This window comes from Neoarius graeffei, chromosome 11, assembly GCF_027579695.1.
Source record: "Neoarius graeffei isolate fNeoGra1 chromosome 11, fNeoGra1.pri, whole genome shotgun sequence".
In the NCBI taxonomy this organism is placed as follows: Eukaryota; Metazoa; Chordata; class Actinopteri; order Siluriformes; family Ariidae; genus Neoarius; species Neoarius graeffei.
In genome coordinates this window covers 48743351-48757693 of record NC_083579.1, presented here as the reverse complement: position 1 = coordinate 48757693, position 14343 = coordinate 48743351, and the positions used below count along the sequence as shown (strand labels likewise).

General features: G+C 36.1%; 1 protein-coding gene across 2 annotated transcripts in view; it reads right to left on the bottom strand.

The window, feature by feature from the left end:
• Positions 1-7949, bottom strand: part of sh3yl1 (SH3 and SYLF domain containing 1) — a 103680-nt gene extending 95731 nt beyond the window's left edge. For both annotated transcript variants that reach the window (XM_060934088.1, XM_060934089.1), the window contains exon 1: positions 7821-7949. In XM_060934088.1, coding sequence (XP_060790071.1) covers position 7821 — 1 coding nt within the window. In that variant the 5' untranslated portion in view covers positions 7822-7949. The remainder of the gene's footprint in view (positions 1-7820) is intronic.
• Between the last annotated feature and the right edge of the window lie 6394 nt (positions 7950-14343).

Below are 14343 nucleotides of genomic sequence, written 5' to 3'. Positions count from 1 at the left end.
CATATTGTCAATAAAAGATCGGATACAGGTCACATATGGGCGAAAAGATTGGATTTGAGTCACTTCAGCCTGCAGTGTGAACGTAGCCTTAGATGCATACAGTAGCAGCTTGACGCGAGGAACCGGCCTTATTGCATTATCCCGTTTATCCCGCTTCAGCATTCATGCAAGTTATTAATAATGGCTTGACATTCACAACAAATAAGGATTTCCCACTAGCCTAAATAAAATGTTATACTCGGGGGGATGCAGGCTTTGCACCAATTAGGGTAATGCTTCTTCATTACTGTTAGTTGCCTTGGTGTTACCTTAAGTGGTTTCTTACATCTAATTATGATATTTTATTATTATTTTGTTGTTACATTATACTATTTATTTTTCATTTTAGTATTGGTTGAGGTAAGTGTTGAGTTCAATATTGAAAATAAAAACCTCCAGCTTGTTTTTTGCAATTTATTCCTTGAATGTCAACTAAAGAATGATTGAAAGATTGCCACCAAAAAGGCAAAAAACTAAGGTAAAAACTAAACTTTAACTTCAATTTTGGTGAGTAATTTTCATAAATTTAAAAGACAGGTTTTCCACCAACATCAAGCCCAGCAAACTAATGGCCTGCTCTGTAATGTAAAGTTGGGTCGAGGAATGAAACCAGGCAGGGTTCTGGTAAAAAATGTTTTAGATGTCTTCTCTTAAAGAACTTAAAAGAATTTAGATTGAACTGAATAATCTCAAATGCTTCTTGTAGCTTTAAAACAGTCCAGCAGGTGACTCTGAAGAAAAATACTGTGTGTTTGAACACCACCCGCTGTAAACACTTTGCATACACCCCAATGACCGACTCCACCGACTGCCACGACACCACCGCACACGATTCCCTCATCGGCACAGTGGAGCACCACAAATTGCTACCTGGTCTGTGGGAAACACTGTACAGTCAGTCACACAACATTCACAAGAGATTTGAGAGTTCCTCCAGTCATCATACAGAAGCTCAGCGACCAGTCCCGCATTACTGTCACCGACTGTCCACAGATCCCCAGTGAAGCCAGGCATCCAGAAATTACGTTTTGTAAGAATGCTGTCCGATAAATGTCTAGCTTTGCTGCACTAAAATCAAAGCATGTCCTGTAATGGCATTAAACTACAGAGATGCTGAGCATCAATGGGTTGTGCTTCCACAGGCTTCAATGGGGGGAATTTTTTTTTTTTTTTTTAAAACACAGTATCAGATTATGACAACCACCAAGAAATAACTGCTGAATAAACTAATCATAAAGCTAAGCACTTTCTAGCACAAAATATCAATTTGGAATAAGAGAGTTAAGTAGTGTACACGTACACATATTTAAGACACTTTCGTGACATTTTACAGAAACCTGGGTTTCCCTTGTCGTCTTAGAGCAGTCACCTTTGCTCAGCTTATAAACTTGGTATCATCTGAAAGGGTTTTTCCAAGCTGTTTCTATCTGTACTATTTATTTTCACACCTAACCATTTTGAAGATTTTACTCACATGCCGACTTTTAGCTTAATTAATAAATAATCAGTGGTTAATTACTTATGTATTTTACTTTTTAGAAATAGAATATGCAGATGACATGGCAAAAAGCATTTAACAATGCTGAAAATTTTGTTCACGTACACAGCATTATATTTTAATATGCAAACGAGGGACTATTTAATGCATATGGGTCTGTCTCAGAAACTGGGTACTGTGGGGGGACCCCACTAAATATACTCACAGTCAATAAACTATACGGTTTTGAATGGTGATGATTTTAATTTGAAATAAAATGATGAAAGAAATAATACAGATAAAACTAAATCTTTGTGAATATTCAGAATTTGCCAAAAAGTCTGCAAATTTGTGGAAAAATGGTGGCTTGATCTGGGACATGATAAATGGTTGACTACCGGTACATCGTGTTCCCTTAAAAAGGTTGTAGTCCACTGAAAAGTCTACAGTTATCACTAATTGTATTTTAAGTTGCAACTTTATACACCTAAGGATTGTTGCACTCACAGAATAATCATAACCGTAATAAAACATCATACAAAATATTTGATTACCGTTGTAACTCCATTTTCCGCATACCCAAAACCAATATGATCATGTGTTTTGATCTAAACGGAAAGCCTCAGTGTCAAGGTCACTACCTCACCAAAAGTAGTAACTTAAAATCACTACGCCATATAAAAATTTAGTTATAAATCTGCGATTTTGTTTTTTAAAATAAAAGCTGAAAGTTAGGTATAGAATATGTTTCTTACAGAATGTTACGATGGTAGCTGGTCTTGTATGAATTTCTGAGCTATAAAATGAGTTGTGGTCTATTTTTTATCATGTTATTTGTGTGCGGGGAAGGACACACATTTACAATTTGCATGTGTAGAATGGAATTTTCCACTCCAACACTTAGAAGTTGATCGTGCTTCCATTTGCAGTCTCTGTTACGTGGGTGATCTGTTCGGACGTCATCACTGAAAAGGTGAGTTTTAACAGTTTTATTTTGTTTTAGTCTTGCAGTATAAGGCAATAGAATGTTTCTTTTTCATCTTACTTTCATATTTCGTAGTGTTTGCATTTTTTTGGCCAATATTTTGCAACCACGGTCAATTTAGATCGAACTTTTGGATAGAATCTATGGCCAGTCATTTTAGCCCGCCCCGTCCGGTGTAGTGCAGTAGTGACGTCCCGTTGCTTGCACGCCACAGCAGAGACCTGTGCGACCTTCAGCTGGTACAGTCGCTGTTCTTTTACCACCGCTGTTATTCTCATCCTTCTGGTGTGTTCTTGATTTTTCCATTGTGTCCTATTTCGCCAAATCAAATACCCAAAATGTATCATATTATTCATATGTAAGTGAATAATCAATTCAGTCATCATAACTTGGCATTTTTAACCCAAGCAATCAAAAAGAGGAAATTTAGTCAATATTTTCACTCATCTGTGAAGGAGGGGCTTTATTTTTCATTATTATCTCTAGCCGCTTTATCCTGTTCTACAGGGTCGCAGGCGAGCTGGAGCCTATCCCAGCTGACTACGGGTGAAAGGCGGGGTACACCCTGGACAAGTCGCCAGGTCATCACAGGGCTGACACAGACACAGACAACCATTCACACCTACGGTCAATTTAGAGTCACCAGTTAACCTAACCTGCATGTCTTTGGACTGTGGGGGAAACCGGAGCACCCGGAGGAAACCCACGCGGACACGGGGAGAACATGCAAACTCCGCACAGAAAGGCCTTCGCCGGCCACAGGGCTCGAACCCGGACCTTCTTGCTGTGAGGTGACAGCGCTAACCACTACACCACCGTGCCGCCCCTTAATTCTTCATGATTCTTCGTTTTATCGACCTGACAACTACTATCCTGAATCGGCGAGCGCGGCTAGCTCCGCGTAATGATGTGGGTCAAGCTGGAGAGGCTAGCCGGGAAGTGGCCTCGAGTGACTCACGAACCTCATCATACATCAACGTAACATCAGAGACATTATCACCTGGGACTGTTAATAAGTTGGGTGAGTTTTTGCCCTCGACTATCACAAACCGAAAACAAATTAATAAGGCCATTGGTAAACATCGCAAATATAAGTTCTTTCAAACTCTTAACCACGCCAGAGTTATGTGGGATCAAAAAGCCAAACCAAAGGGCTTGCTTGGCGGTCATCTGAATATTAGAAGTATTTTATCAAAGTGTGATCAAGTTCAACATCTACTTGTTGAGTCGAACTTAGACTTTTTATGTATATCTGAAACATGGCTTCATGCCAACTCTCCCATGGGTGGGTTATATGTACCAGGTTATAATATTTTTAGGAAAGATTGGTCTGAGGGTAGGGGAGGAGGGGTGATGTTCTATATCAAGGATCATTTAAAATGTGAACAGATTCACTGGTCATGTATAAATGATCTGGAATGTCTAGGTGTTAATATAACACTGTCCCCACAAATGTCCTTTATCCTAATTGGGATTTATAGACCTCCATCAGCCTCCAGTATTTTCTATGAGCAATTACAGGCTGTTCTTAAAGAATGTAATTTTAAGAAAGAGATTATTTTACTTGGAGACTTTAATGTAAATTGGAATGAAAAGAAAAATAGGAAACAACTTCAGTCACTAATGGAGAGTTTTGATCTCTCACAACTCATCAAGGACTCCACTAGAATAAGTAGCTCATCAAACATGCATAGATTTGGTTTTTAGCAACAAGGGAGAAAGAATACAAAAAATATATAATATGGTCACAGGTCTATCTGATCATAATCTTATACTCTTCTCAAGAAAACTGTCTAAAAATAGGTTTACTAATGCCTGTAGAAAAAACACAGAACAGCTAAGGATACCGAAGGGTGAAATGAATAACCTGGAAAATGCCATTAATCAAATAAATTGGTCTGATCATCTTATTCATGAACATGTTGATGACAACTGTAACACATTCATGACTGTTGTTCAACAAACCATGAATGGTTTCATGAAAAAGATGAAACTGAGACCAAGAAAAAGTAATCATCTCCCATGGTTAAATAGCGAAATATGGTCTCTGATGAAACAGCGAGATCATGCACTTAAGATTGCTTTAAAGACAAAAATGATACATAATAGACAAATATTCACCTCTCTCAGAAACAAAGTTATTAAAGAAATTATAAATGCAAAGGCAATTTTTTTCATAAATGCAATAAGTAATGCGAAAGGCAATGCAAAGGAGATTTGGATAAATATAAAGAAACTAACAGGACATAATGCTGCACATAAAGACATAAGGGAGCTGCAGCTAAATGATAGCCTAGTTCAAGACTCACATGAGATTGCAACAGCTTTAAATACGTATTTCATTGATTCTGTAAAGAACTTGACTCAAATTCCATTATATAGCACAACCACATATGGTAGTAAATACTGCAACTGCAGTTTTTAATTTAAAGGAAGTGTCTCAAACAGAGGTTGACAGAATTATTTGTGGTTTCAAGAATTCCAGAGCCAAAGATGCATATCAAATGGACACAATGTTACTTAAAACTTTTAAAACACCTTTCATTGTACCAATTACTAGTATTATTAATCAATCAATAAATGAAGGTGTTTTTCCTACTCATTGGAAATCTGCAGTCATTACACCGATTTTCAAATCTGGAGACCCTGCAATAGTAAGTAACTATAGACCAATAAGTATTCTTCCAGTGGTCTCTAAAATAGCTGAAAAATTAGTGGCTGAACAGCTTATTAAGTATTTAAACAATAGTCCATATAATTTAAATAAAATGCAATTTGGCTTTAGGAAAAATCACTCTACAGAGACGGCTATTTGCTATCTTCTGGAAAATATGAAATTAAAATTAGATACGGGGGGGGTCATAGGAGCTGTTTTTCTTGATTTGCGGAAGGCATTTGATACCGTAAATCATGACATTTTAATGACCAAGTTCTCTCATTTTAATTTTTCTTTAAATTCAATGCAATGGATAAAGTCATACATCACACAGAGAAAACAGTGCGTTAAAGTACACAACACTACATCCACATTTCTAGAAAGTTCATTTGGTGTTCCTCAAGGTTCAGTTTTGGGACCATTGTTATTTAGTTTGTACATTAATGATCTTCCAAATAACTGTGCACCAAATGTTTTCTGTCAAATGTATGCAGATGATGTAATTGTGTATGTACATGCAAAAACAAAACATCAAGCGGCACAACATCTATCTGCTGCTATGTCTAATGTATCAAGCTGGTTGCAAAATTCTCATTTACAACTAAATGTTTCAAAGACTGTATGTATGTTTTTTTCAAATAGAGCAAGTGCTAATATAACTCCAGATGTATTTGTGCAGGGAACAAGACTTGTGGTTGTACAAGAATTTAAATATCTTGGAATCACAATAGATTCACAGTTGCATTTTAAACATCAGGTAAAAAGAATCATGAATAAATTAAAATTTAATCTTTCCAACTTCAGATTTATTAGAAATAATTTAACTGTTGATTCATCTAAATTATTCCTGAATGCAATGATATTGTCACATATTACATATTGTATAACAAGCTGGACAATGGCCTGTAAATCCACACTAAAGCCTATTGAGAGGGCATACAAGCAGTCTTTGAAAGTCTTGGATAAAAGGTCCAACACCTATCATCATTGTGCTATCCTGAGGAAATATGAACTTCTGAGTTGGGACAATATAATTAAATATTCAGACTGTATTCTAGTATATAAGGTTTTCAATGGTTTAGCTCCACCACCATTGAATAACTTTATAAAGAAGAATATAAATAGGACAACCAGAGCAGGGTCTAGAGGTGACTGTGTAGTCCCATTTAGAAAAAGTGCCTTTGGGCAGTCAGTATTTTCATACAGAGCATCTCATACATGGAACACCATACCAAATGAAATAAGAGACATGCCCACCCTTGCTTCTTTTTCTATACATTTAAAAAAATGGCTACTGGAGAACCAAATCTGCACTCATATCATAACTTAATGTAAGTGATTGTAGTAGAGTGTGTGATTATGTGTTGAAGTGTATGTGTTCTTTATGTAGTGTATATGGTTGTTACAGTGTTTGGGGTTGTTGTTGGGCTGTACTTTGGGGATGTTGCTGGTATCAAACTATTTATACATAAATCTTATGAGTAAATACTTTAAGTAATGCACACAATATACATCCAAATACATGTTAATTAGTGCTTTAACATCTGTACATTTACTTTGGTGCAAGAAATAGGCCAAAGGCAAAGCATGTAACATCAGCTTGTTTTTGACATTGCATATTGCATTTTAACATCTAAAGCATTTTTTGCACTGAAGCATAGCACTTTAACATGCTTGGACTTTAGCATTTAAGTACTTTATGATTGTCTATATTCTGGATTTTTACCTGACCTTATTTATATGTCTGTGTATACTGTATTGACCTGTTGATCAAAAGTTGCACTCAAGCACTTTAATGCCTGGATACTATTATTATCATTATTTACCTTATTTTTATTATTATTATTATTTTTTTTATTATTCCAAAGATCAACCTGCCACAGGGACTAAAGATGCAAATTAGCCGTTGGCTATAATCTTGCGTATTTACATGTAAATGTTTTTATTAATATGCATTGTCCCTGTTAAAAGAATAATATAAAATAAAATAAATAAAAAATGTAGTTATTTTATATGTAAATAAATTTTACAAAAGCATTTGAATTGTAATTTTAAAAAAAATCCCACAGTGGAGACCAGATAAAGCAAGATGCTATCTTTATTCTTATTAAACATGACAAAAGAAGCATTGAGTGTTAGGTGAATGGAAAAAAAATAGTAAAACTAGAAAATTTATTTTTTGACCATAATGTCCCAAATGAGAGACCAGTTTCTGAGACGGACCCATATGTAAATTAGATTATGAAGTTTTCTGCCCAAATCTAGCAACTTTTCTGAGCGAGCATTACTGTAGCTACTTTTCCCTGAAGAAAGTAAGCAAGTTAGCTACCGGTCAGCTAGTCACCCTTTTCAGGCTGGCCTGCTCTATTTAAACATAGTCCAAATCCACCAAAAAGATGGTAGCCAAAATAAGGATTTATATTTTAACTTTATCTTTTAAGGGTTTATATTTTAAGATAGTAGTATGATTGTGTTGTATCTTAAAACATGGCGTAATTCCCCCAGAATGTTACTGCTAATACTGCTTCATAACTCCCAATTCAGTTTGATGGGAACAGAAGAAGGACAGGCTACTTTTATTAAAAACGTCAAACAAGCGTTTGTCTGAACTGAGTGCCAGGAGATTATGGCAGTGAAGGAGAAAAACTTTCTGTTGTACTTACTTTTTTACCGAAAGTGGACTTTGTTTTGCGAGGGTTGGAGACGCTGAGTATTTTTAACTTCTCTCTCACCTGTCGCAGGTAAAGCAACTTCAGCTAGGTACTGCCTTCACTTCCGGTATACACCTGCCAAACCTGCTGCTCCGGTCTTAAAGGACCCAAGTCACATTACATTATAGAAAAAAAATACAAAAAAAGAATATATATATATATATATATATATATATATATATATATATATATATAGTCAAAAGCCAAATTAAATGTATTACTTTTTGTTTTGGCGGCACAGAATAGATTGCAATGTACCATGTTGACGATTTTGGATCAGGCAGTTTCTACAAAGCCGGGAAAATGACGTCACTTGGATGAGGACCCAAAGCACGTGGTTAAGGAAACAGCGTTTTGTTTTTTTTGGAACGAAAGGATACATACAACGACAAACTCTTTATAATACATTTAACAATTCTATCAAAAACCAAAAATCCCACCTCCTCTAATGAGTGGATTAAAGATATGTAAGACAAAGAAAATAAAACAAATATAACAAGGGGTTAGTACAACTGATATGACGATATAAGTGAGGATGAGTTCTCAGTCTGGGCATTGTTAATTTTCTTGAGACATTTGTGAAATAAAGATAACTCCTGTTTAAGTACAGGCCATAATGCAGAGCACTTTCTAAATCGACATTTCTGTATGTAATATTTTGTAACTAAAATGAAATTATTCACTAGAAACTCAATGTTCTTATTTTTCAGAATCACACCCATGTGAATATTTTGCATGAAAAGAAATCTATACTTATGGATTTGGAAGATATCCCATTGTGAAGGGATTTCCATAAGTTCTGAACTGCATCGCAAGCATAAAACAGGTGTTCTGTCGTTTATGTTGGTGGTACAAATATAGGAATTTTCTACTTCTAATTGAAATCTTTTTTAAATAAATTCATTGGAGGGATATTGTTTTAAAATGTATTTATAGTTGGGGGGGATTGTAAATTTTAAGAAATTTGTTCTGATAGTTGAAATTTTAGATTTGTCATAATTTTGAAGACTAACTGTGCTCCTTGTTATATCTGGAAATAGAGTGTTAACTAAATATTTTCTCAAAAACTTATTGTTACACTTTTCGTTCACCAGGTCCACATCATCAATTTTAATATTGCGTAATCTCGTCATCGGTACATTTAATATATTAATTTTTATTGATTGAATAAGGGCTCTTGGAATGTTCTGTGTCACTTTCTTATTAGTCTCAATGGAGCAATCCATATCATATTTAGTATTAAATTAATTTAATTCAAGTATATTGCCATTTCCATCCATAATATGTACAACCCTGATTCCAAAAAAGTTGGGACAAAGTACAAATTGTAAATAAAAACGGAATGCAATGATGTGGAAGTTTCAAAATTCCATATTTTATTCAGAATAGAACATAGATGACATATCAAATGTTTAAACTGAGAAAATGTATCATTTAAAGAGAAAAATTAGGTGATTTTAAATTTCATGACAACAACACATCTCAAAAGAGTTGGGACAAGGCCATGTTTACCACTGTGAGACATCCCCTTTTCTCTTTACAACAGTCTGTAAACGTCTGGGGACTGAGGAGACAAGTTGCTCAAGTTTAGAGATAGGAATGTTAACCCATTCTTGTCTAATGTAGGATTCTAGTTGCTCAACTGTCTTAGGTCTTTTTTGTTGTATCTTCCGTTTTATGATGCGCCAAATGTTTTCTATGGGTGAAAGATCTGGACTGCAGGCTGGCCAGTTCAGTACCCGGACCCTTCTTCTACGCAGCCATGATGCTGTAATTGATGTAGTATGTGGTTTGGCATTGTCATGTTGGAAAATGCAAGGTCTTCCCTGAAAGAGACGTCGTCTGGATGGGAGCATATGTTGCTTTAGAACCTGGATATACCTTTCAGCATTGATGGTGTCTTTCCAGATGTGTAAGCTGCCCATGCCACACGCACTAATGCAACCCCATACCATCAGAGATGCAGGCTTCTGAACTGAGCGCTGATAACAACTTGGGTCGTCCTTCTCCTCTTTAGTCCGAATGACACGGCGTCCCTGATTTCCATAAAGAACTTCAAATTTTGTTTCATCTGACCACAGAACAGTTTTCCACTTTGCCACAGTCCATTTTAAATGAGCCTTGGCCCAGAGAAGATGTCTGTGCTTCTGGATCATGTTTAGATATGGCTTCTTCTTTGAACTATAGAGTTTTAACTGGCAACGGCGGATGGCACGGTGAATTGTATTCACAGATAATATTCTCTGGAAATATTCCTGAGCCCATTTTGTGATTTCCAATACAGAAGCATGCCTGTATGTGATGCAGTGCCGTCTAAGGGCCCAAAGATCATGGGCACCCAGTATGGTTTGCCGGCCTCGACCCTTACGCACAGAGATTCTTCCAGATTCTCTGAATCTTTTGATGATATTATGCACTGTAGATGATGATATGTTCAAACTCTTTGCAATTTTACACTGTCGAACTCCTTTCTGATATTGCTCCACTATTTGTCGGCGCAGAATTAGGGGGATTGGTGATCCTTTTCCCATCTTTACTTCTGAGAGCCGCTGCCACTCCAAGATGCTCTTTTTATACCCAGTCATGTTAATGACCTATTGCCAATTGACCTAATGAGTTGCAATTTGGTCCTGCAGCTGTTCCTTTTTTGTACCTTTAACTTTTCCAGACTCTTATTGCCCCTGTCCCAACTTTTTTGAGATGTGTTGCTGTCATGAAATTTCAAATGAGCCAATATTTGGCATGAAATTTCAAAATGTCTCACTTTTGACATTTGATACCGTATGTTGTCTATGTTCTACTGTGAATACAATATCAGTTTTTGAGATTTCTAAATTATTGCATTCCGTTTTTATTTACAATTTGTACTTTGTCCCAACTTTTTTGGAATCAGGGTTGTACAATAGACCATATCTGTTTTTCCATCCATTCTTCCGTAAATATAGATTTCCTCCTACTTAATATAGCTCTATTATTCCACAATGGGATATTATAAGGGCTGAAGTTATGTTTAAAGATCAACTTCCATTGTAACAATACCTGTTGATGAAAGGTGGAGAGTTTAATAGGCAATTTAGGTATTTTGAAATCGCATGTTAATAGAAACTTGATACCTCCGACTTTACTAAATACAAATGTAGGTAATGAGAACCATATCTTTTCACTGTTTTTAAAAAAGGATTGAAGCCATTTAATTTTTAAGGTTCCATTCATGATTTCAAAATCAATTGCCTTTATGCCCCCCTCCTCATAATTTTTTAGCAAGTCCCCCTTTTTGATGTAGTGATGTTTGTTTCGCCAAATGAAATTAAAGTTCATTCTATTAATTTCTTTAATGATCTTGGGAGGAATCTCTAGAGAGTATGCTGGATAAATTAGCCTCGATATACCGTAGATTCAATTTTAGTTAATCTTGTCCTTCCAAATAATGTTAAATCTCTTTGCAACCAGTTACTTAGTATTTTTTGACATTTATCAACGTTATTTTGGATATTCTTTTTCCCACTTGTATCTGAGCATTTGGTGATCCAAATACCTAGGTATCTAATTTCTTTTTTGACTGGTAAATTATATAGTGAAGTCTCAGAGCAGTCATGTATATTCATAAGTTCACATTTGTCCAGATTCAAACGCAGACCTAAGGCTTGAGAGAAAAGCTCTATTGTTTCTAAGGCCAGTGGTATTTGTGGTTGTTTATGTCTCATCCTTCAATATTCTAATTTCTAACAATTATAGCAAATAATTCTGTTACCACAATGAATAGAAGAGGTGAGATGCTGCATCCCTGTCTTATGCCTCTTTCTACTTTGAATCTAGGACATGTGCCTTCTGGTAGGGAAACACAGCTGTTAATATCAGTATGTAATATAATGATCATGTCAAGAAACTTATTACCGAATCCAAAATGTCTCAGTGTGTTTACAATAAATGCATGTTCAACTGAATCAAATGCTTTGTGGAAGTCCAAGAATAACATAAAACCATCACCCTTAATTAAATAGCTATAATCAATAAGATCCAGCACCAAGCGGATATTGTTATGGATAGATCTTCCTTTGAGAAAACCTGATTGTATTGAGCTAATGATTTTGGATATGCCTGCTCTTAATCTTGTTGCTAAAGCTGTTGTAAAAATCTTGTAGTCTCTGTTTAAAAGAATAATGGGTCTTAGGTTACTTAAAAATTTCTTATCTTTTCCCGGTTTTGGTATCAGTTTTATGAGGCCTTGTTTCATTGTTGCCATTAGTTATTTTTGATAAATGCATTCTGTTATAGCCTGGAACAATAAGATTTTTATATCTTCCCAAAAATGCTTATAGAAATTGGCTGTTAAACCATCTGGCCCAGGTGAGCGGTCAGATGGCATCTTTTTTATTGTGTAGTCAAATTCAGCAATCCTTCATCCTTAATTAAACAGCTATAATAAATAAGATCCAGCACCAAGCGGATATTGCTATGGCTCCTCATCACAAATTTCTTTAAAATGTTCATCAATTACAGGAATCAAATTATTTATCTTATCAAAGAAGAATGTGGCACTCTGTTCCGAGTATGAAGATTTGTAAAGGTTCCTCTAAAAATCAAAAACTTCTTTTGTTATGCGTTTGGGTTCTGTACATTCCTTTCCATTAATTATTAGACTACAAATTTAATTATATTCTTGTCTACGTTTTTCTAAATTGCAGAAATAGGCTGTGCTTTTTTTCTCCCTCTTCTATCCACTTGGCTCTGGACCTTACATATGCTCCTTTTGCTTTATTTAAATACATCTCATCCAGTCTGGACTGCAAGCTATTTATTTTTCCTCTATCGTCTTCACTCCAATTTGGTTTAGTGTAGTGTCATGAGTTCTTTGATCAGATTTGCTTCTTCTGCTCTCCTTTTCTTATTCAATTTTTTTTCCCAAAAGCTATTGAAAGTTTTCTTATACTGAATTTTGGGTATTCCCATTTCAGTATTGATGTGTTGATTGAATTGGCATTTTTAATATCCAAAATTAGTTTATTAATATGATGACAATACTCCTCATTGTTTAGCAACTGTGAATTACATCTCATCTCATTATCTGTAGCCGCTTTATCCTGTTCTACAGGGTCGCAGGCAAGCTGGAGCCTATCCCAGCTGACTACGGGCGAAAGGCGGGGTACACCCTGGACAAGTCGCCAGGTCATCACAGGGCTGACACATAGACACAGACAACCATTCACACTCACATTCACACCTACGGTCAATTTAGAGTCACCAGTTAACCTAACCTGCATGTCTTTGGACTGTGGGGGAAACTGGAGCACCCGGAGGAAACCCACGCGGACACGGGGAGAACATGCAAACTCCACACAGAAAGGCCCTTGCCGGCCACGGGGCTCGAACCCGGAACCTTCTTGCTGTGAGGCGACAGCGCTAACCACTACACCACCGTGCCGCCCCTGTGAATTACATTTCCAATAATTTTTTAATTTATTGCTTCTATTTTTGTTTGTCAGCTTCAAATTAATGATACAATGATCACTTAAAGGACTATTAGAAATTGTTGTTTCTGTGGCATGTTTTAAGATTGAGTTTGATACCAGCCAATAATCAATACGTGATTTGATTTGACCATTAGGTATGTGCCAAGTAAACTGTTTAACCTCTTTGTTTAAAGTTCTCCAGATATCTATCAATTTGTTATCACTCATGAATTCCCCTATAATTGGATTTCTATATTGTTGTGATAGTCTTGAAGGCCATCTATCCATGCACTCATCAGGAGTTAAGTTGAAATCACCTCCAACCACTATTTTATCAGTGGGGAAATTTGCATGTAGTTCTTTGATAACTGTTGATATCTGATGCAACAAGTTTCTGTTGTTTTTAATCATTATTATAACCATAAACATTAGTCAAAATAATAAGAACATTGTCAATTTCCATAACACAGGCAACCCAATGTCCATTTTCATCAGCCTTGTCACACAGAATTTTACCAGGACATCTGTTTAAACATATGGCAACTCCAGCTGAACGATTTGTCCCATGACTAAAGAGGATTTTATCTCCCCATTGTTGTAACCGAAACTTGACATCAGATTTATCAGAATGAGTTTTCTGCAGAAAAGTACAGTGTGCTTGTTGCCCTTAGCAGAACAGAAAAACAGCTTTGCGCTTAACTGAGTCTTTAAGTCCCCTTGTATTCAAAGAAATAAAAGAAATATCAGTTTTTAACTGGCACACAGAACACATAAAAGAAACTTCTTTGAGAAAAGTTTAGGGAGGTGGAGTGAAAAACCTTGAGGTAGAAGTCCCATTTTCAGAACTGTTCCACTATGTTTACATTTCAAAGTTCAAGATCAGCCCAATCCTGAGGTCTCTTCCATAATGCGCTTGCCTTCAATGAAGCCAAATGGGCCCCTAAAGCCTGCAGTCTTGCCTTCCTTTCTAGCCTGCTCAATTTTTGGCCACAGTGCCTGTCTGGACCGCCAGTCTTCTTGGGTTA